The following is a 24,456-nucleotide window of genomic DNA, read 5'->3' as shown; positions in this document are numbered from 1 at the left end:
CCAATAAGGAGGCATGGAAGGGACACAAAAGGACTTAGTAAAAGTTCCCATCAGGAGAGTCCAAGATTCCAACAAGGGTTAAATCTCTGACTCCTATTTTTGCTTTTATCCCATACGCTTGACTCTTACTTTTACTGTTTCTGACTACAGTTTTTTTTTTTTCATGTATTCACCAGCTTTGCAGAGAATACCTCATTAGTGCTTTGCTTCTTTCTCATTATTTAAATGGTGGAAATAAGAAGTACAACCTTATACCTTATCTTTCTGCTTCCTTCTTGCCCATTGCTTCCAGTGTAGTGTCCACGCTATATGATCATAGTTTTCTAAAAATTTCAGACTCATTCAGAAGGGACATTTCTTTTTTTTGAAATGCAAAGTGTGAGTACACTGGATTCATTATGTATTTATAATAATTGAGTTAATCTCTTTCTTGTAAGCCTTATTAAATCCATTATTATATATCTACTTTCATCCAGTGGCCTCCAAGTGGACAGTCTGTACTTCTATATTTCCTGGGTCTTTGACTTTAGAGTTGATCTTGTTGCTTGTTTTGGTCAAGAAATAATAACAGGCTTGTGGGGTTGGATTTCTGCTTTGAGTTCTGCATTTTACCACAGGAAGAGTGTTTCTTGAGAAACTCTTGGTTCAAGAAGGAGGAGAGACACAAGGATCAAAAGTAGACTCTACTCTCAGCCTGGATCCAAGCTCAGTCAAACCCAGTTTAGATTAGTCAGGCATCTGTTTTCTTGCTGATGTGTGTGTGAGAGAAACTTTTATTGTTGCCACTGCTGAGATTTATGGTGGGAGATTTTTACTGAACCTATGAAAAAAATTCTGATATAAATATTACCTGCTCACATCATATAAAATAGTAGGAGAACATGGGAGATGGGAAATAACTAAAATAAACACACACACATATATAAAACAGTGATGACATTTATATTTATAAACATCTATGATACAGCAAAGAAGAGAAAATTATGGTCCTCTTTTCTGATCACAAAGTAGTGGCTGATATTCAGGACTTCTTCACATTATTCATCCACATTTGCTTTGCTTTCACCCAGCAATGCAGCAGCTAGTTAGTGTTGTGTGTTTTTTTAAAAAATTTTTAAATTTTTAAAATTTCTTTTCAATGTACCAGAATTCATTGTTTATGTACCACACCCAGTGTTCCATGCAATACGTGCCCTCCACAATATCCAGCACCAGGCTCACCCTCCCTCCCACCCCCGGCCCCTTCAAAACCCTCAGATTGTTTTTCAGAGTCCATAGTTTCTTATGGTTCATCTCCCCCTCCAGTTTCCTCCAACTCCCTTCTCCTCTCCCATCTCCTTGTGTCCTTCATGTTATTTCTTATGCTTCACAAATAAGTGAAACCGTATGATAATGGACTGTCTCTGCTTGACTTATTTCACTCAGCATAATCTCTTCCAGTCCCGTCCATGTTGATACAAAAGTTGGGTATTCATCCTTTCTAATGGAGGCATAATAGTCCATTGTGTATATGGACCACATCTTCCTTATCCATTCGTCTGTTGAAGGACATCTTGGTTCTTTCCACAGTTTGGCGACTGTGGCCATTGCTGCTATAAACATTGGGGTACAGATGGCCCTTCTTTTCACTACATCTGTATTTTTGGGGTAATTACCCAGTACTGCAATTGCAGGGCCACAGGGAAGCTCTATTTTTAATTTCTTAAGGAATCTCCACACTGTTTTCCAAAGTGGCTGTACCAACTTGCATTCATACCAACAGTATAAAAGGGTTCCCCTTTCTCCACAGCCTCTCCAACACTTGTTCTTTACTGTCTTGTTAATTTTGGCCATTCTAACTGGTGTAAGGTGGCATCTCAATGTAGTTCTGATTTGAATCTCCCTGAGGGCTAGTGATGATAAACATTTTTTCATGTGTCTTTTAGCCATTTGTGTGTCTTCATTGGAGAAGTGTCTGTTCATGTCTTCTGCCCATTTTTTTTTTTTTTTTTACATGGTTTCTGTTTTGTGTGTGTGGAGTTTGAGGAGTTCTTTTTAGATCCTGGATATTCTGCCCATTTTTTGACATAATTATCCGTTTTGTGTGTGTGGAGTTTGAAGAGTTCTTTATAGATCCTTTTATCTGTACTGTCATTTGCAAATATCTTCTCCCATTCCGTGGGTTGCCTCTTTGTTTTGTTGACAGTTTCCTTTGTTGTGCAGAAGATTTTGATCTTGATGAAGTCCCAAAAGTTCATTTTTGCTTTTGTTTCCTTTGCCTTTGGAGACATATCTTGAAAGAAGTTGCTGTGGCTGATATCGAAGAGGTTACTGCCTATGTTCTCCTCTGATGGATTTCTGTCTCATGTTGAGGTCTTTTATCAATTTCGAGTTTATCTTTGTGTATGGTGTAAGAGAATGGTCGAGTTTCATTCTTTTTTACATAGCTGTCCAATTTTCCTAGCACCATTATTGAAGAGACTGTCTTTTTTTCACTGGATATTTTTTCCTGCTTTGTGGAAGATTATTTGCCCATAGAGTTGAGGGTCCATATCTGGGCTCTCTATTCTGTTCCACTGGTCTATGTGTCTGTTTTTATGCTAGTACCATGCTGTCTTGGTGATCACAGCTTTGTAGTAAAGCTTGAAATCAGGGAACGTGATGCCACCAATTTTATTTTTGTTTTTCAACATTTCCATAGCAATTCGGGGTCTCTTCTGATTCCATACAAATTTTAGGATTGTTTGTTCCAGCTCTTTGAAAAATGCTGGTGGAATTTTGATCAGAATGGCATTGAAAGTATCGATTGCTCTAGGCAATATAGACACTTTTAAAAAATTAACATATAATGTATTATTAGCCCCAGGGGTACAAGTCTGTGAATCACCAGGTTTACAGACTTCACAGCACTCACCATAGCACATACCCTCCCCAATGTCCAGAACCCAACCACCCTCTCCCTACCTCTCTCCCCCTAGCAACCCTCAGTTTGTTTTGTGAGATTGAGTCTCTTATGGTTTGTCTCCCTCCTGATCCCATCTTGTTTCATTTATTCTTTTCCTACCCCTCAAACTTCCCATGTTGTTTCTCGACTTCCTCATATCAGGGAGGTCATATGATAGTTGTCTTTCTCTGATTGGCTTATTTTGCTAAGCATAATACACTCTAGTTCCATCCACATCGTCGCAGATGGCAAGATTTCATTTCTTTTTATGGGGCGGTATAGACATTTTAACAATATTTATTCTTCTGATCCATGAGCATGGAATGGTCTTCCATCATTTTGTGTCTTCTTCAGTTTCTTTCATGAGTTTCTGCAGTTTCTTGAGTACAGATCCTTTACCTCTTTGGTTAGGTTTATTCCCAGTTTATCTTATGGTTCTTGATGCTATAGTAAATGGAATGGATTCTCTAATTTCCCTTTCTGTATTTTCATTGTTAGTGTATAAGAAAGCAACTGATTTCTGTACATTGACTTTGTATCCTGCCACCTTACTGAATTGCTGTATGAGTTCTAGTAGTTTGGGGGTGGAGTCTTTTGGGTTTGCCATATAAAGTATCATGTTATCTGCGAAGAGAGAGAGTTTGACTTCTTCATTGCCAATTTGGATACCTTTTATTTCTCTTTGTTGTCTGATTGCTGTTGCTAGGACTTCTAATACTATGTTGAATAAAAGTGGTGAGAGTGGGCATCCTTGTCATGCTCCTGATCTCAAAGGGAAGGCTGTCAGCTTTTTCCCATTGAGAATGATATTTGCTGTGGGTTTTCCATAGATAGATTTTATGAAGTTGAGGAATGTTCCCTCTATCCCTATACTTTGAAGTGTTTTAATCAAGAACAGATGCAGGATTTTGTCAAATGCTTTTTCTGCATCAATTGAAAGGACCATGTGGTTCTTCTCTCTCCTCTTATTGATTTTTTCTATCATATTGATTGATTCGCGAATGTTGAACCATCCTTGTAACACAGGGATGAATCCCACCTGGTCATGGTGGATAATATTTTTAATGTGCTGTTGGATCCTATTATCTAGGATCTTGTTGAGAATCTTAGCATCCAAATTCATCAGGGATATTGGTCTGAAATTCTCCTTTTTGGTGAGGTCTTTGCCTGGTTTGGGGATCAGGGTAATGCTGGCTTCATAAAAAGAGTCTGGAAGTTTTCCTTCTGCTTCAATTTTTTGAAACAGCTTCAGGAGAAGCTGTTATATCTTCTTTGAAAGTTTGGTAGAATTCCCCAGGAAATCTGTCAGGTCCTGTGCTCTTGTTTTTTGGGAGGTTTTTTTAAAAACCTGGAAGTATGTTCCAAATCCTCATTTCTGAAGTATGTGAACCATTTGTGTCTCTGTCTGTATCAGTTGCTGTAATTTTCTATTATGCCAGACCTAGAAAATTCCTGTGTTCTAGGTCTCATTCCTGCTAAACTGTTGAGTAGCAGTCCTATTTCTCCTTTGTAAAACTGACTAATCACAACAGCCAACAGGGAAACCATTCGATTTGTTCAGTGAAATAAGGAGCATGAGGTAGCTACTTGGCAATCTTACTCCATAACGAAGATACGGTTTTGTGACATTTGATGGAGGAATTTTGCCGTGTGATACAAAACAACAACAACAAACCCCTCAATCTCTAAAGCCCCCCCACCAAATGAAACTGATAATTGCCATTGTTGGGAACACTCTTGGAGTCTTAGAAGAAAGATTAGTGGTAAGATGAAGGGGAGCAAGGAATCTTGGGTTGTTGAGTCTTTGGAAGACTTTTAGTCTATCCTTCCTCAAGGCATTTGCATGACCCATTCCCCTTAGTCCAAGGGGTGTTTTTGTTTCCAGGCTGCAGCATTTCCTGATTAGGTGATGTATTCTGTGCTAATTTCTTGTATAACTGTCCCTGGCAACACACTCAAGATGTCCACAAGTGACAGCCTTCTTGCTGAAGGTTTTACTAGATGTCTCAAGCCTGGTTACTTTTCTGTTATTTCTTTGGCTTACAAGAGGACAGCTTCCTAGCCTTTTTAGACTCCGGATGGGAAAAATCTCCCATCACTTCTCAGCATCCAGACAGTAGTCTCTATGCCTTTCAACCTCAGAGGATACACCTCAATCTCTTTCAAGCTCTTTCATGCCCTGCTTGGACAGCAGCATGGGAGAGGATCTCCTTTTCCTGAAATTCAGCTGTACTCAGCATGGGGCTGGAATGTCAGTCATCCCTTCTTGCAGAAGATTGAACTCACCTGTGAGTTCAGGCTGGAGGGGAGCACAGCATTCCTTAGTTCTATGACACCCCTTCCAAAAACATGTTCATGGACCCTCTCTATTAAAGCTCTGACCTTTTCTTGGATGGCTGGAGTTGAGTGATGGCCATTGAACCACTCTGGCCGCTTCTGAATGCTTTCCTCTTCAAGTATTTTATTTTTCTCTTTAGAATGAATGGACACTCATTGATAATTATCTTCAGCTATGAAGTCTCAGCTAAAATCTGTGAGACAGGGATGAAATTCCATTCCATAGCCTATCATAAATATGGTTGTTTCACACCATGGTTCTACCATGATTTACATAACTAGTCTCCTATTGTTGAATATTAAAGCTGATTCAAATATTTCACATTCATAAGTAACATTGACAAATATCTTTATCCATATCATTATTTCATCAGTTTTTTAGTAACTGTTTTCACTTGGTTTGATGGCTGTGGGTCCTCCAGTCCAACACTCATCTAATCCTCCAAAAAAATATTGGGCCCATTCCTGTATCACCTCCAGTTCCTTCAGTTGGAAAATCTACATGTGGGTGACTATGAAGTAGGAGATCTCCATTTTCCCAGTGCCTTCACTGCCTGTCTCTACCTCAGGTTCTTTTCATATTACACTAATATACTATATTTAGGGTAAAAAGTTCAAATACATCCTTCAACAATTAGCACATTTCTTGGAATTTTATTTCTTCACAAATAACTGGAACTAAATGCTAATATATTAAGTGTAAAAAGAAACCCCTATAACAGTAAATCCTTGTAAAATTCTCTGACACCATGATCTTTATTTTGCCATTATTATTTAGATATTAGCTCTATGTAGCCCCAAGCTATGTTTTCCAATAGAACTTTCTACCATGGTGGGAATGTTCTGTATTTGATTTTTGTAACAACAGTAGCCACAAGTCACAAGAGGTTATTGATCACTTGAAAAGTGATTAGTATGATTGAGGAACTGATGGAATATTTTATTTTACTGAGTTGTAGTCAATATAAATTTACATTTAAATAGCCTCCTGTGATCAGTGTCCTTGTAATGGAGAGATAGATCAAGTTCCAGTGATTCAAACTGTGATAGCTACAGTTTGAATGGGCCATTGTTAGTGTGAGAGGCCTGACTACTAGGTCAACTTGAACCACATCAGGTCAGCTCATGGTGGTGAAGGAGCCTGCAGCATCTTCTGAACAATGTTTCTGGCTCTGGGCCAAGGGTCACCAGAGATAAGCCACATTAGAAAGGGGAAATAGAGGAGAGGAGTGGAACATGAAATTGTGATAAATTTATCTTGGGAAATGTTCATTTGGATGGGATGTGGTTGTGGGTATGGTATGGTGGGAATAGGTGACCACAAATTTCCAAGTTGGTACATTCACATGGGATTTGCAGGGGGAAGTAACATCTTCCATAGTTGCTGGAGACTTAGTAGAAGAATCAAGATCATTGTTAAGTTATCTGATATTTCATCATGTGGTTTGATTATATCTCTCAGGGATGGAGCACTTTCCATAGCTATGCCTTGTTCCACCTTAGAAGATGTTTCAAAGGTCAGAGACATGACACTTGTCTTCTTTGGGAGCTAATTTATATGGAATCTAAGTAAAAATTTTTTTAAAGGCAGAGAGTTTAAGGTGGAAGGTACACTTAGATTCTTTTCTAAAACAGGAATTTTTATTAAAAAAAGGACTGGAAAGACATGAACAATGATAGTAACCTTCTCCTTAGACTCTACCAGGAGCTGTGGTACATCCTTTATCTGTATCATCTCATTTGGTCTCATGACACACCTGAGGGTAGGTGTTGTTCAATGACACTTAAAGATAAAGAGACTGAGGCCCAAGGAGTTGGAGATACACCCAGCCTCCCCAGGCCAGCAAGGACAAAGCTAGACTGAATCTCAGAATGGCTAGGAACTTTAACCCTTACTCTGTCTTACCATCCTTTCTAAATGGATATTTCCAAGTTTTATTTTGGGGGGGGGGGTAGGGAGTGTTTTTCACCGTATTCAAAGTTTCCAAAAGCAAATATCATTTTGTTTTTAAGAAAAATAATTTATATTTTTAACATCTTGAGGAACTCCCATACTGTTTTACAGAGTTGCTGTACCAGAGTGCACTACTAAGTATTTACCCCAAAGATATAGATGTAGTAGAAAGAAGGGTCATATGCATCCCAATGTTCATAGCAGCAATGTCCACAATAGCCAAACTGTTGAAGGAGCTGAGATACCTTTCAACAAACGAGTGTGGTCCATATATACAATGGAGTATTAACCAGCAGAAAGAATGAATACCCACCATTTGCATTGACAGGGATGGAACTGGAGGGGATTAAGCTAAGTGAAATAAGTCAAGCAGAGAAAGACATTTATCATATGGTTTCACTCATATGTGGAATATAAGGAATAGAGCAGAGGACCACAGCTGAAGGGAGGGAAAACTGAATGGGAAGAAATCAGAGAGGAAGACAAGCCATGAGAGACTCTGGACTTTGAGAACCAAACTGAGGGTTACAGAAGGGAATGGGGTGAGGGGATGGGGGAACCACGTGATATATATCAAATAAGGCACCTGTTGAGATGAACCCTGGGTGTTATATGCAACTAATGAATCACTGAACACTAAAAAACCACAACTACATTAAAAAAATTAAGAAAATTGAAAAGGAAAAATTAAAAAATAGAATGGTTAAAGAAAAAGAAAAATAATTTCTAAAAGGAGGCTGGGTCCAGCCCCCAAAGTAGTCATCTGATATCTGAGGGGTTCCGGACTATGCAGTGAAGATTTTCTTTATGAGAACAAGGCATTGAGTGTTAGGATTAGTCTACTCCTTGCCAGCTTCCTTCCCATCCCATTTGAAAATTCAGAATTGTATCCTTACTATGTGCAGGGCATGGTGTTATGTTCTAAGGTTCTGTGGCAAAGAAGTCTGACACAGTTCCTGCTTTTATGAGATTCATTCTCTAGATAGAGAAAATACTAGGTTAAATGATGATAGGACAATGTGTTGAGAGTTCCTATAAGGGCAAGATACAGTACTTTGAAAGGACACAGAGTGGCCCATTCCATCTGGGGTGAATTGGTCCTACAGAGATTTTTATTTAATGTAAGGCTTGAAGCACGAGTTGGAGTTCATTGGGTGAGTGGAAGAAAGACATTCTGGCAGAGTGCAAAGCTAGAGTTTGAGCACAGAGGGACAGAGGGCACAGGGCCTTGGAGGGAGGCCAAGCTGAAAAAGGCAGCTTTCTAAGTGTGAAGGGGAATGAGGAGTTATGAGGCCTGAGCTGGAAGCCGGGGCAAGAGCGTCAATGGGAAAATTCAGTGGAAGCAGGAAAATGTGAAGACCCATTTGACAGCACTGAAACTGACTGCCCAAATTTGCAATTCCTTGGGAAAAAGGCATCCCAGGCCTTGGGTTTATATTCTAGCTTCACCCCTGGCCCATTGGCTAATGCTGTGTATGTGATTTGAACTCTATGATCTTCAGTTCCCTGTTTGTGAACTGGGTATTATGGTTGCTACGAAGACCCGATGAGTTGAAGCTTGTCACGGCTAAAATGTAAGCTCACATTTAAAAAGGTAGAGCCCTTGGCAATGCCCACCAGAGCTCAGGTTTTGTGGAGGATGCTGGCAAGTTCCGCCTGGGCTATTTTGTCTTCCATTCCATCACCACAGGAAGCTCAGGACTGTATTTTCTGGGAACAAGGCAGGCATTATTCTCAGGTCCTCACTGGCACTGCCATCTCCTCCCTTACCCAAGCTTCCCAGCCAGCATCAGGACCTCCAGAGCAGTCATGGTCAGTTGAGGACACGCTACAGCATTGGGGAGAGCGAATATTTGGACATGTAGATAGAACAGATATTATAGTTAATGCGATACATCAGATGGCATTGTCCTAGCCGAGCCTACCAGAAGATAACAGAATGCCTGGTTCTGTAGAAGATGCACTCAGGTCTACCGCAGTGTTTTTCCTGCGTGTCCAAGGTGAAGTCTTGTCTCTCTGAGCAATGCTTTGAAATGAGGCTTGCTAAGGCTCATCAACCCATAACCATGCAATCCTGAAACTACAATAAAAATACCCTACATCATTGCACCAGCCACCTTCTGTTATCTTTCACCTGGGTTCTTACTACCAGCTCAGTATCTTCCCACTGCATAGGCCATAGATTATGTGACAATGCTGAAGCTCTGATGGGTGGCCAGGGTGTGGCCTGGGTGGTTAATCATATACAAGGTGCAGAGGAAGTTAGCAGGGCTGACTCGCCAGGTCTGAACACGGTGGTGTTCATGCACATAAGCTCCTCCACTGGCCTTTCCTTGTCACCATTTATTGAACTCCTTTGTACAGGGTTATAAAAAGGACTGTCTAAGCTGAAATACCCCTTGGCAACTCTGGTGACTTCAGAAGGACTGTGAGAAGACCCTAAGGTCCTCCTTACCCCCCAAATCATCTGAAACCGAACCCACCAAGTTATGAATTGTAGCTTTGTTTTGGTGGTGGAGTTACAGAGGATTCTACTTTGCTCTCTTGCTTTCTATAACATTGGTAAAATAATAGGGATGATCCCCCCCTTTTTAAGGGGAAACATCTGGAACCCAGAAAGAGAATTGCTGGCAGCTTCTAACCTTTACAGAGCCTTTGCAATGATCAAGTTCTTCCATTCCACATGGCCTCATGTAATCCTCAGAAAACCTGATGTATGGATGTTCTCTTTATCTCTCACATGAGGAAACTGATGTTCTCAGAGTTGTGGAGTGAGCTGACCAAGACCACACAGAGTGTGAAGGGCTCAGCTTGACTTCCCACCCAGGACATCATTAACCTGAAGCCTGGCAGAGCCTGTTCCTTGGCAATGGCTCAGAATGTGAGCACCCTGTGTTCCCTGCACCCACCCCCAACCTGAGGCCAAGACTCTGCCTCCTTATGTTGCTCTGTGTGCCAGAACCCTCCCTGAACCACATCTTGCTCCAGGGAATGGGAGCATAGCCTGGTGGGTGTGTTTGTGGGGGGATAGTGGAGGAGTGTACAATCTGGGTGACAAAAGGCTGTTCTGACGTTGCTGGGATATTGAAGAGGCTAGAGGAGGAAAACTGGAAAATCCCACACTGGGAATGTCAGGCCAAACCCCAATAGTTACAAAATGTTCTTGGAAACATGCCTCAGTTGCCAACCATGATGGCTCTTTGTTTTTAAAATTTTTAATTTAAATTCAATTTAGTTAGCATACACTGTGTTATTATTTTCAGGGGTAGAATTTAGTGATTCATCACTTGCATATAATACTCTGTGGTCATTACATCAAGTGCCCTCCTTAATGCCAATCACCCAGTTACCTCATTCCCCCAATCACCTCCCCTCCAACAGCCCTCAGTTTGTTTCCTATAGTTAAGAATCTCTTACGGTGGGAAGCCTGGGTGACTCAGTCATTAAGTGTCTGCCCTTGGCTCAGGACATGATCCCAGGATCCTGGGATTGAGCCCCATATCAGGCTCCTTTCTCAGCAGGAAGCCTGCTTCTACTTTTCTCATTCCCCTGGCTTGTGTTCCCTCTCTTGCTGTGTCTGACTCTGTCAAATAAATAAATAAAATCTTAAAAAAAAAAAAAGAGAATCTCTTATGATTTGCCTCCCTCTCTCTTTTTGCCTTGTCTTATTTTTTCCTTCCCTTCCCCTCTCTGTTCATCTGTTTAATTTCTTAAATTCCACATATGAGTGAAGTCTTATGGTATTTACCTTCCTCTGATGGACTTATTTCACTTCACATAATACCCTCTAGTTCCATCCATGTCATTGCAAATGGCAAGATTTCATTCTTTTTGATTGCTTATTAATATTCCTGTATGTGTGTGTGTGTGTGTGTGATCCACTCGTCTTTATCCATTCATCTGTCAGTGGACATTTGGACTCTTTCCATAGTTTTGTTATTGTGGACATTGCTGTTATAAACATTGGGGAGCAAGTGCCCCTTCAAATTACTATGTTTGTATCCTTTAGATAAATACCTACTAGTACAATTGCTGAGTCCTAGGGAAGTTCTACTTTTAGCTTTCTGAGGAGCCTCCATACTGTTTCCCAGAGTGGCTGCACCAGTTTGCTTTCCCACCAATTGTATTAACAGGATTCCCCTTTCTCCACATCCTCACCAAATATTTCTTGAGTTGTTAATTTTAGCCATTCTGACTGGTGTGAGGTGATATCCCATTGTGGTTTTGATTTGTATTTCCCTGTTGCTGAGTGATGTTGAGCATTTTATCATGTTTCTGTTGGCCATTTGTATGTCTTCTTTGGAGAAATATCTATTCATGTCTTCTGCGCATTTATTATTATTTTTTAAAGATTTTATTTATTTGACAGACAAGTAGGCAGAGAGGCAGGCAGAGACAGAGAGAGGAGGAAGCAGGCTCCCCTCTGAGCACAGAGCCGGATGTGGGGCTCAATCCCAGGACTCTGGGATCATGACCTGAGCCGAAGGCAGAGGCTTTAACCCACTGAGCCACCCAGCACCCCTTCTGAGAATTTCTTAAGTGGATTTTGTTTGTTTGTTTGTTGGATGTAGAGTTCGATAACTTCCTTTTTTTTTTTTATTATGTTCCATTAGCTAACATATAGTACATCATTAGTTTTTGATGTAGTGCTCAAAGATTCTTTAGTTGTATATAAAACCCAGCTCTCTATAGATTTTGGATACTAGCCTTTTATCTGAAAGATGTTGTGACTATCTTTTCCCATTCCACAGGTTGCCTTTTAGTCCTTTTAGTTTTGTTCACTGTCTCCTTTGTTGTGCAAAAGCTTTTCTTTTGGAAAAGTTCATTTTTGCTTTTGTTTCTCTTGCCTTTGTCTAGCAAGAAGTTGCTGTGGCTGAGGTCAAAGAGGTTGCTGCCTGTGTTGTCCCCTAAGATTTTGATGGCTTCTTGTCTCACATTTAAGTCTTTCAACCATTTTTTAAAATTAATTTATTTATTTTCAGCATAACAGTATTCATTATTTTTTCACCACACCCAGTGCTCCATGCACTCCATGCCCTCTATAATACTCACCACCTGGTACCCCAACCTGCCACCCCCCCGCCACTTCAAACCCCTCAGATTGTTTTTCAGAGTCCATAGTCTCTCATGATTCACCTCCCCTTCCAATTTCCCCCAACTCCCTTCTCTCTAACACCCCTTGTCCTCCATGCTATTTGTTATGCTCCACAAATAAGTGAAATCATATGATAATTGACTCTCTCTGCTTGACTCTGCCTAATCTCTTCCAGTCCTGTCCATGTTGCTACAAAAGTTGGGTATTCATCCTTTCTGATGGAGGCATAATACTCCATAGTGTATATGGACCACATCTTCCTTATCCATTCATCTGTTAAAGGGCATCTTGGTTCTTTCCATAGTTTGGTGACTGTGGCCATTGCTGCTATAAACATTGGGGTACAGATGGCCCTTCTTTTCATGACATCTGTATCTTTGGGGTAAATACCCAGGAGTGCAGTGGCAGGGTCATAGGGAAGTTCTATTTTTAATTTCTTGAGGAATCTCCACACTGTTCTCCAAAGAGGCTGCACCAACTTGCATTCCCACCAACAGTGTAAGAGGGTTCCCCTTTCTCCACATCCTCTCCAACACATATTGTTTCCTGTCTTGCTAATTTTGGCCATTTTAACTGGTATAAGGTAGTTTCTCAATGTGGTTTTAATTTGAATCTCCCTGAGGGCTAGTGATGATGAACATTTTTTCATGTGTCTGATAGCCATTTGTATGTCTTCATTGGAGAAGTGTCTGTTCATATCTTCTGCCTGTTTTTTGATATGATTGCCTGTTTTGTGTGTATTGAGTTTGAGGAGTTCATTTCAACCATTTTGAGTTTATTTTTGTGTATGATGTAGGACATTTATCCAGTTTCATTCTTCTGCATGTGGCTATCCAGTTTTCCCAACACCATTTGTTGAAAAGACTTGTCTTTTTTTTTTTTTTTAACCAAGGGATATACAGTTGAGGGTCCATTTCTGAGTTTTCTATTCTGTTCCATTGATCTATATGTCTGTTTTTGTGCCAGTACCATACTGTCCTGATGATTACAGTTTTGTAATAGAGCTGGAAGTCTGGAGTTGTGATGTCTCCAGATTTCATTTTCTTTTTCAACATTAATTTGGCTATTTGGGGTCTTTTCTGGTTCCATGCAAATTTTAGAATTGTTTGTTCCAGCTCTGTGAAAAATGTTGGTGGTATTTTGGTAGAGGTTGCATTGAATGTGTAAGTTGCTTTGGGTAGTATAAACATTTTAACAATATCTGTTCTTCCAGTTGATGAGCATGGAATGTTTTTCCATTTCTTTGGATCAGAGTATAGATCCTTTACCTTTTTGGTTAGGTTTATTCCTAGGTATCTTATGGGTTTTGGTGCAATTGTAAGTGGGACCAATGCCATGATTTCTTCCTTCTGCTTCATTGTCAGTGTATAGAAATGCTGCAGACTTTTGTGTATTGATTCTATACCTGTGATATTGCTGAATTCCTGTATCAGTTCTAGCAATTTTTTGGTGGAGTCTTTTTTTTTCTTTTTCAAGATTTTATTTATTTATTTGACAGAGAGAGATCACAAGTAGGCAGAGAGGCAGGCAGAGAGAGAGAGGAGGGAGCAGGCTCCCTGCTGAGCAGAGAGCCCAATGCGGGGCTGGGACCTGGGATCATAACCTGAGTCAAAGGCAAAGGCTCTAACCCTCTGAGCCACCCAGGCGCCCCTCTTTTGGGTTTTCTACATAGAGTATCATGTCATCTGTGAAGAGTGAGAGTTTGAATTCATCAGATTTGGATGCCTTTTCTTTCTTTTTGTTGTCCAGTTGCTGAACCTAGGACTATGATGAACAACAGTGGTGAGAGTGGACATTCCTGTTGTGTTCCAGACCTTAGGGATGTGGGATGATATTCACTGTGGGTCTTTTGTATATGGCTTTTATGATATTGAGGTATGTTCCCTCAATCCCTGCATTGTGGAGGTTTTTTTTTTTTTTTTTTTTTTTTTAATCAAGAAAATCTGCTGTATTTTGTCAAAAGCTTTTTCTGCATCTATTGAGAGGATCATATGGTTCTTGTCCTTTCTTTTATTTATGTGGAATATCACATTGATAGATTTGTGGATGTTGAACCACCTCTGAAGCCCAGGAATAAGTCCCACTTGGTCCTGGTGAGTAATCCTTTTAATGCACACTTGGATCCCATTAGCTAGTATCTTGGTGAGAATTTTTACATCCCTGTTCATCAGGGATATTGGTCTGGAATTCTTTGTCTGGTTTTTTTTTTTTTTTTTTTTTTTTTTGGGATCATGGTAATGCTGGACTCATAGAATGAGTTTGGAAGTTTTCCTCCATTTCTATTTTTTGATTAGCTTCAGAAGAAAGATATTAATTCTTCTTTAATTGTTTGGCAGAGTTCTCCTGGAAAGCCGTCTGGACCTGGACTCTTTTTCATTGGAGATTTTTGATTACTGATTGAATTTCTTTGCTGGTTCTAGGTCTGTTCAGGTTTTCTATTTCTTCCTGTTTCAGTTTTGGTAGTTTATATGTTCCTAGGAATTTATCCATTTCTTCCAGATTGCCTAATTTGTTGATATATAATTGCTTATGATACTCTCTTAAAATTATTTGTATTTCTTTGATGTTGGTTGTGATTGCTCCTCTTTCATTATGATTTTATTTATTTGGGCCCTTTCTCTTTTCTTTTTGGTAAGTCTGGCCAGGATTTTATCAATCTTAATTCTTTCAAAGAGCCAGCTCCTACTCTTGTTGATCTGTTCTACTGTTTCTTGATTCCTATATCATGGATTTCTTCTCTAAACTTTATATTTTTCTTCTTCCGCTGGATTTGGGCTTTCTTTGATGTTCTTTTTCCAACTCCTCTAGGTGTACGTTTAGGTGGTGCCCTGATGTTTTTTCTGTTCTTTTTCTTGGTTCTGTAGAAGAAAAATATTCTCAAATATTCTCTGGTGAAATTTTGTTCTTAGAAATACAATATTTAATTTTCCATTACTTCCCTCAGTAAAATTAGACCATGAAGTTAAGTTTTCTTGCTATAGGGAAAGCAGAACCTCAAAGAACCAAGTGACAACAAAGAGTCATACCTATGCTTCTACATTCCCTTGCAGAACCTTGAAAGGTGTGAAGTTTCATTGTAAAGGCCAGTCTCTTAAAAGAGAGGTGATTACTTAATTGCAAAATTTACTGAGTAATTACTTTGTGGCACATAATATCTTTAGAGTTTGCATAGGTTATCTATTGTTGTTCTAGTCTTAAAGATGATGCTCAGAGAGAGATTGATTAACTTGTCTGAGGTCACTTGCTAAGAAGTAAAAGAGCCAGGATTTGGGTGTGGATGTATGGCTCTGGGACCCTACTTCCTCACTCTATTCCTTGTCTCATATGTTGGGTGTTGTGTTCAGGGCAGAGAATACAGCAGAGAACAATACCGTTTAGAAGGTCACTGGTTGAATCTCTTGCCTTGTGGGTCTTTGTACCAACCTTTCAAGGTTGGAATAAAGAGTCCTTATCTTATGCATGAGAAAGAAAGGCAAACATGGGGAATTGTCTTTCTTAAGGTTATAGAAAGATATAGCTGAAAGATAGAATTAGAAACCAGGTGTCTCATAGCTCTTTAATGCCCTTTCTCCCTTTCTCTGTTCTGGGAGCACTTCCATTCAGCAGATGTGGGGTCAGTGCTAATGCCTTGGCAGTTAACCAAAGCTTTGCTCAGGCTGCAGGATCTCCAGAGCCCAGGAACACTGGGGACCAAAGGATGGTATTTGGTGAAAGAAGGAAAGCAAAAACAAAGAAAACAGATTGGCTTTGGGATTTTGATGAGACTTATGATCTCAGCTATAATGTCCCAGGCTTCAGAATAAAGGTGGATTCTGGGACAGGGCAGGATCTGTGGATGGAGGAGTTTGTGGGTATGCTCAGAGAGGCATATTTAGAGATTCACAGATGTGGTGATGAGAAGGATTAATTAGTTTGGGAATGGAGGAAGTGTCTTTTAATCAGGGCATTTAAGAAAATTATTCTTGGCAAAGAGAAGGAGAATGTTAGAAAAATAGATCCACTGTAGGAGCTGATAAGAGACTCTTCTGTTGAGCTCCCCAAGATAGCTGGGTCAGAACAGGCATGCAAAGCCCCTTACCTGTCATGATTTACATGGTTGTTTAATGTACAGACTATCCCACAGAAGGAAGAACAGCACTGAAGTCCGTTTTGGCAATCTTCCTGCAATGTACAGAATTGAGTACAGTTTCCAGGATCTGATCTGCAGGGTGGGGGTTCCAAGATACTCCCTGGAACACAGACCAGGAAAGAGGAGGGTCTAAACAACAGACTGGAGCAACATTCAGAACTCCAAAGGCCCAGGTAACTACCAGAAAACCAGCCACCCTATCTTCCTCCTGTGGTCAAAGGGAGGTAGAATCAGATTTTGTCCTTAGCTTCTGCCTTTCTCTGAGTTCTTGGCAGTGAAAACCAAGACTTGGGTATCTGACTGGAGACAGGTTGGCAGAACCCTGTACCCATAATTGCAGATCAGGTACCTCATAGACTGTAGTTAGGTCCAGTTCAAGAGATGAACAGTGTGTGATGAGCAAGAGAGTGGTGTGTAGGTGCATTTGCACTGAATCATTGTGTAGTCCCAAGCAAATTGTACAGCCTCTCACTAACAACATTGTTTATCCTAGGATTGACCTAACATGTGCTATTTGTGTATAGGAAAAATGAGGGGGAAGGAAGATTTTGGGAAAGGATGAAGTATACTTCAGTACACTAAAGATACTGGCATCTAGAATACTAGGACCAGAATCACAAATGAGTTCTGGGTGTAACTTATTTCATGAGGTTGAGGGTGGGTATTTTGGAATGGGGAGCAAAGATCAACTTTTCTTTCTTCCCAGATCTCTTCTGATAAGGAAGTCAGAGTGTCAGGATGCCCCCACTTTCTACTATTAGAGAGGAATAAACATTTTAATGCTAACATTTCATTCCCCTCTCATCCCTCAGTACTTGGGTCCAAGTCAACACCACCTCCACCAGGAGATCTTGCCACAGGGCTCCAGCTCACAACCTACTTTCTGTTCCTGAGCTCCAAGGCATTAAGGATAGGTACAATTAGCCCCTTCATCAAAGCCCAGCCAGGCCCCAATTTTTGTACCCTGTGACTTGCCCTTTCTTTGGGGTAAATGGCATATGTGGAGCATTCTATAAGCCCCTGTTGACTTACAGCTTTGCAAGTATTTGCAATTAGAAAGGGGTCCATAGGATATCATACTGACCTAGAGGGAACAAATGATTAATGAAATTGGGGGCTATAATTGTAACAACAAATAGCACCAGAGAAAAAAGCCAAGGCCCAAGCTGTTGACAATTTGGCAGAGACCACTATGCAGCATTCACCCTGATCTCCTAGTCATCCCATGGGTCACTAGATTGGTGCAAGAAATTGGAACTGGTCCCCACTTTGTGGAGGAACAGTGTGAGGAACGAATCTGTGAGCCAGGGTTTTCAGAGAGGTGAACCTTCTCATGTTTTGCCTCCTTTTCTGGTTATATGATTCCAGTCTTACTCACAAAGATGTACCAGTCTCTCAGGAGCCCTTTTTGTGTTTTCTTCAAACTTTAATCCTTAGTTCTCCAAATTAATCCTGCCCTCATTCTCTTGCATCTAGCTTGGCTTCCCTCAGTCCTATAAATCTGTGTGCTTTTCTGAGACCCCCTAAAACAGGAACTTGTATCCTTAAACTCCTGAGATAGTACATACTTCCTCTTCTGAGCCCCCACCATTATGAGGATGCTCTTCCCATAGAAGAATATAGGTGTGATGGATAATAGTTCATTTCCCATTTGGTATTGGTCAAGTGAACTGTGGGAGCTCTTGTTAGGTTGAGCTGGGTCATGGTGGCTGCTGAGATGGACTCTATACCTTGCCACTGATGCTAGTCACTGGTAATTGTGCAAGTACCTTTGAAAGTTTAAAATGTGGAGTAAAATGTGAGACTTTCTTTCGTTCTCTCCCAAATGTTCTCCAAAGCTTAGATTATGTAGGCTTCAGGCTGAGTTCTATAAACTTAATTTTCTTCTATGTTTTTTTAAAAAAGTTTCATTTACTTATTTGAGAGAGAGAGAGAGAGAGGAAGAGAGAGAGGAGGGGCAGATGGAGAAAGAATCCCAAGCAAACTCCCTGCTGACCATAGAGTCTGATGTGGGGCTCAATCTCACGTGGAGATCACGACCTGAGCTGAAATCGAGAGTCAGATGCTTAACCTACTGAGCCACCCAGGTGACCCTCCTCTCTGTTTTATTGCTTGAAAAGTTGGTGCAAGCATCCGTGAATAAACTAGGACAGCAAGAATACACTGGATGATGAGGCTGATAACATCTACAGTAGTTAATTCTTATTGAGCATTTATCATGGTCCATTAAGAGTGCTCTCTGTGTACATGCATTATCTCAGTTTCTCCCCTGAGCTGTCCCAGTGTCATTTTATCTTTGCAAAGATTAAATCTGAGGACCAGACACTTCGTTGAAGACCACTCAGTACACACACAGCAGGGATTCAACCTCGATTTTACTGGCAATAGGACTTGGACCCTTGAACATGACACTGTGTTTTTTTCACCATGTTTATCCTCAGCCCTCAGATCTTCTCATCTCTACAGATGCTGCTTCCCTCCCCAGAGCCCAGACCCAGCACCTACTCATCACATGTTCCTTGGGGCTTCCAGGCACCTGCTGTGGTGTTAAGTGAATCAGCAGAAAGAGCTGGAGAAGCAACACAGGCTTCATGCTGCTGGCAGGACAGATGGGTAAGTCCTGGCTGAGGACTGCTGGATTTGACCAGACACAATTCAGAGGAGGAGAGAGGGAAGGAGGGCAAAGTAGAGGCATGCTGTGACCAGCCTTGCACCTGTGTATTCCAATGACAGATATCCAAGTACCTCCCAACCACGCCCACCCAGGGCCAGGTAGCTTTTTCAAATCTACACCCCTTTCATCGCCTAATCTTGTCCTTGTTATGTCTTTCCTCTGTCTAGATCTTGTTAATGTCCTTTCACAAAACTTTAATAATTTTTCCCATGTAGAATTCTGGCATGTCTTTGTTATATTTATTCCTAGAAGCTTGGACTTTTAAAATAAAATGGTAAGGTGTGGGTAACTTTTTAGTTATTTCTTTCTGTTTGTTGTTAATGCAGAGAAATGACTTTTATGTATTGATCTGTTACTAGCTACCTTGCTAAATTCTCCCACAGTTCATTTTAATTTCTTAGTGTGTTCCTTGTAGTGTTTTGGGTAGTCAATCATCATCTGCAAATTATGACAGTTGTATTTTTTTCTCTTAAAAGTTTATGCCATTTAAAATTGTTTTTTATGTGTGGTGTAAGGGAATGGTCCAATTTCATTTTTCTGCATGTGGCTGTCCAATTTTTCCAGCACCATTTATTGAAAAGGCTGTCTTTTTTCCATTGGACATTCTTTCCTGCTTTGTTGAAGATTAGTTGACCATAGATTTGAGGGTCTATTTCTGGGCTCTCTATTCTGTTCCATTGATCTATGTGTCTGTTTTTGTGCCAGTACCATGCTGTCTTGATGATGACAGCTTTGTAATAGAGCCTGAAGTCCGGAATTGTGATGCCACCAACGTTGGCTTTCTTTTTCAATATCCCTTTGGCTATTCGAGGTCTTTTCTGGTTCCATATAAATTTTAGCATTATTTGTTCCATTTCTTTGAAAAAGATGGATGGTACTTTGATAGGAATTGCATTAAATGTGTAGATTGCTTTAGGTAGCATAGACATTTTCACAATATTTATTCTTCCAATCCAGGAGCATGGAACATTTTTCCATTTCTTTGTGTCTTCCTCAATTTCTTTCATGAGTACTTTATAGTTTTCTGAGTATAGATTCTGTGTCTCTTTGGTTAGGTTTATTCCTAGGTATCTTATGGTTTTGGATGCAATTGTAAATGGGATTGACTCCTTAATATCTCTTTCTTCTGCCCTATGACCCAGCAATTGCACTATTGGGTATTTACCCTAAAGATACAAATGTAGTGATCCAAAGGGGCACATGCACCCGAATGTTTATAGCAGCAATGTCCACAATAGCCAAACTATGGAAAGAACCTAGATGTCCATCAACAGATGAATGGATCAAGAAGATGTGGTATATATACACAATGGAATACTATGCAGCCATCAAAAGAAATGAAATCTTGCCATTTGCAACAACGTGGATGGAACTAGAGCGTATCATGCTTAGCGAAATAAGTCAAGCAGAGAAAGACAACTATCATATGATCTCCCTGATATGAGGAAGTGGTGATACAACATGGAGGCTTAAGTGGGTAGAAGAAGAATAAATGAAACAAGATGGGATTGGGAGGGAGACAAACCATAAGTGACTCTTAATCTCACAAAACAAACTGAGGGGGGAGGGGGTTTGGGAGAAGGGGGTGGGGTTATGGACATTGGGGAGGGTATGTGATTTGGTGAGTGCTGTGAAGTGTGTAAACCTGGTGATTCACAGACCTGTACCCCTGGGGATAAAAATATATGTTTATCAAAAATAAAAAATTAAAAATAAATAAATAAATAAATATAAATAAATAAAATTGTTTTTTAAATTTTAAAATTTCTTTTCAGCGTACCAGAATTCATTGTTTATGTACCACACCCAGTGTTCCATGCAATACATGCCCTCCATAATACTCACAACCAGGCTCCCCCATCCTCCCACCCCCTGCCCCTTCAAAACCCTCAGATTGTTTTTCAGAGTCCATAGTCTCTCATGGTTCACCTTCCCTTCCAATTTCCTCCAACTCCCTTCTCCTCTCCATCTCCCCATGTCCTCCATGTTATTTCTTATGCTCCACAAATAAGTGAAACCATATGATAATTGACTCTCTCTGCTTGACTTATTTCACTCAGCATAATCTCTTCCAATCCTGTCCATGTTGGTACAAAAGTTGGGTATTCATCCTTCCTGATGGAGAAATTTTATGCCACTTTTAAATGTCTCCTTGTGCTGGCCAGGACCTCCACACATGACTGTACAGAAGTGAAGATGTGCATATTCTTGTCTGATACCTGACTTAAAATGAAAGCTTCCCAAATTTCCCCTTTTAGGATAATGTCTAATTTAGATTTCTCATAAACATCTTTTATCAAGTTTAGAAAGTTCCTTTTCATCCCCGACAACAAGAAAGTTTTCCTTAATTTATGTGAAATTATATCTATTGCTTTTTTCTGTTAACACGTTGAATTACATTTCAGGTTTTTTTTTTTTTTAAGATTTTATTTATTTATTTGACAGACAGAGATGACAAGCAGGCAGAGAGGCAGGCAGAGAGAGAGAGAGAGAGAGGAAAGCAAGCTCCCTACTGAGCAGAGAGCCCAATGTGGGGCTTGATCCCCAGATCCTGGGCTCATGACCTGAGCCTAAGGCAGAGGCTTTAATCCATTGAGCCACCCAGGCGCCCCTCAGATTTTCTTTTTTAAAAAGTTTTATTTATTTATGAAAGAGAGGGAGAGAGAGGGAAAGAAAATGTGAGAGTGGGAGGGGCAGAGGGAGAGAGAAAGAAAGAATCCCAAGAAGACTCTGTGTTGAGCTCAGAGCCCAATTTGGGGCTTGATCCCATGATCCTGAGATCACCACCCAAGCAAAAATCAAGACTGGGTTGCTCAACTGACTGCAGCACACAGACACTCCCATTTCAGGTTTTCTAATATTAAACCATTTTTACATTTCTCCCATAATCTAATGTGATTATTGGATATTATCATTTTCATATAATTTAACTCAGTTTGCTATTTTCAAGGAATTTTACATATTGTTCATAAGAGAGCTGGACCTTTAACCTTCCTTTCTCACACTGTTCTTCCCTGCTATTATCATATGTTCACACTGACCTCATAGAAGTGTGGCAATGAAGAGGTTAAACTCTCTCTCTTTGCAGATGACATGATGCTTTATATAGAAAACCCAAAAGACTCCACCCCTAAACTACTAGAACTCATACAACAATTCAGTAATGTGACAGGATAAAAAAATCAATGTACAGAAATCAGTTGCTTTCTTATACACTAACAATGAAAATACAGAAAGGGAAATTAGAGAATTGATTCCATTTACTATAGCACCAAGAACCATAAGATATATGGGAATAAACCTAACCAAAGAGGTAAGGATCTATACTCAAGGAACTATAGAACACTCATGAAAGACATTGAAGACGACAGAAAATGATGGAAGACCATTTCATGCTCATGGCTTGGAAGAATAAACATTGCTAAAATGTCTATACTGCCTAGAGCAATCTATACTTTCAATGCCATTCCGATCAAAATTCCACCAGCATTTTTCAAAGAGCTGGAATGAACAATCCCCAAATTTGTATGGAAACAGAAGAGACCTCAACTTGCTAAGGAAATGTTGAAAAAGAAAAACAAAACTGGGGGCATCACATTGCATGATTACAAACTTTACTACAAAGCTGTGATCACCAACAGCATGTTACTGACACAAAAACAGACACATAGACCAGTGGAACAGAGTAGAGAGTCCAGAAATGGCCCTGAAACTCTATGGGCAACTTATCTTCCACAAAGCAGGAAAAAATATCCAGTGGAAAAAAGACAGTCTCTTCAAGAAATAGTGCTAGGAAAATTGGACAGCTATGTATAGAAGAATGAAACTGGACCATTCTCTCACGCCATACACAAAGATATACTTGAAATGGACAAAAGACCTCAACGTGAGACAGGAATCCATCAGAATCCTAGAGGAGAACATAGGCAGTAACCTCTTTGATATCAGCCACAGCAAATTCTTTCAAGATATGTCTCCAAAGGCAAAGGAAACAAAAGCGAAAGTGAACTTTTGGGACTTCATCAAGATCAAAAGCTTCTGCACAGCAAAGGATACAGTCAACAAAACAAAGAGGCAACCCACAGAATGGGAGAAGATATTTGCAAATGACAGTACAGACAAAAGGCTGATATCCAGGATCTATAAAGAACTCCTCAAACTCAACACACACAAAACAGATAATCATGTCAAAAAATGGGCAGAAGACATGACCAGACACTTCTCCAATGAAGACATACAAATGGCTATCAGACACATGAAAAAATGTTCATCAGCACTAGCCCTCAGGGAGATTCAAATTAAAACCACATTGAGATACCACCTTACACCAGTTAGAATGGCCAAAATTAGCAAGACAGGAAACAACGTGTGTTGGAGAGGATGTGGAGAAAGGGGAACTCTTGTGCACTGTTGGTGGGAATGCAAGTTGGTGCAGCCAATTTGGAGAACAGTGTAGAGATTCCTTAAGAAATTAAAAATAGAGGGGCACCTGGGTGGCTCAGTGGGTTAAGCCGCTGCCTTCGGCTCAGGTCATGATCTCAGGGTCCTGGGATTGAGTCCCACATCAGGCTCTCTGCTCAACGGGGAGCCTGATTCCCTCTCTCTCTCTGCCTGCCTCTCCATCTACTTGTGATTTCTCTCTGTCAAATAAATAAATAAAATCTTTTAAAAAAAAGAAAAAAAAGAAATTAAAAATAGAGCTTCCCTATGACCCTGCAATTGCATTATTGGGTATTTACCCCAAAGATACAGATGTAGTGAAAAGAAGGGCCACTTGTACCCCAATGTTCATAGCAGCAATGGCCACAGTCACCAAACTGTGGAAAGAACCAACATGCTCTTCAATGGACGAATGGATAAGGAAGATGTGGTCCATATATACTATGGAGTATGATGCCTCTATCAGAAAGGATGAGTACACGAGTTTTGTATCAACATGGACGGGACTGGAAGAGATTATGCTGAGTGAAATAAATCAAGCAGAGAGAGTCAATTATCATATGGTTTCACTTATTTGTGGAGCATAAGAAATAACATGGAGGACATGGGGAGATGGAGAGGAGAATGGAGTTGGAGGAAATTGGAGGGGGAGATGAACCATGAGACACTATGGACTCTGAAAAACAATCTAAGGGTTTTGAAGGGGTGGGAAGTGGGAGGGAGGGTGAGCCTGGTGGTGGGTATTATGGAGGGCATGTATTGCATGGAACACTGGGTGTGGTGCAAAAACAATGAATTCTGTTACACTGAAAAGAAATTAAATAAAAAAAATAGAGCTTCCCTATGACCCTGCATTTGCATTATTGGGTATTTACCCCAAAGATACAGATGTAGTGAAAAGAAG

The 24,456-nt window shown here is 40.3% G+C and overlaps 1 protein-coding gene across 1 annotated transcript; it reads right to left on the bottom strand.

The window, feature by feature from the left end:
- Nucleotides 1-16,383: 16,383 nt before the first annotated feature.
- WFDC13 (WAP four-disulfide core domain 13) lies at nucleotides 16,384-19,031 on the bottom strand. The gene is made up of 2 exons (XM_059407702.1): nucleotides 18,944-19,031; nucleotides 16,384-16,538 (listed from the first exon to the last, which is right to left on the bottom strand). Exons 1-2 carry the CDS (start codon nucleotides 19,029-19,031, stop codon nucleotides 16,384-16,386), a joined length of 243 nt encoding a protein of 80 aa, XP_059263685.1.
- Between the last annotated feature and the right edge of the window lie 5,425 nt (nucleotides 19,032-24,456).

The sequence above is a fragment of the Mustela nigripes genome, chromosome 7 (assembly GCF_022355385.1).
Source record: "Mustela nigripes isolate SB6536 chromosome 7, MUSNIG.SB6536, whole genome shotgun sequence".
NCBI lineage: Eukaryota > Metazoa > Chordata > Mammalia > Carnivora > Mustelidae > Mustela > Mustela nigripes.
Note: the sequence above shows the minus strand (reverse complement) of the source record. Positions and strands in the feature narration are given on the sequence as shown.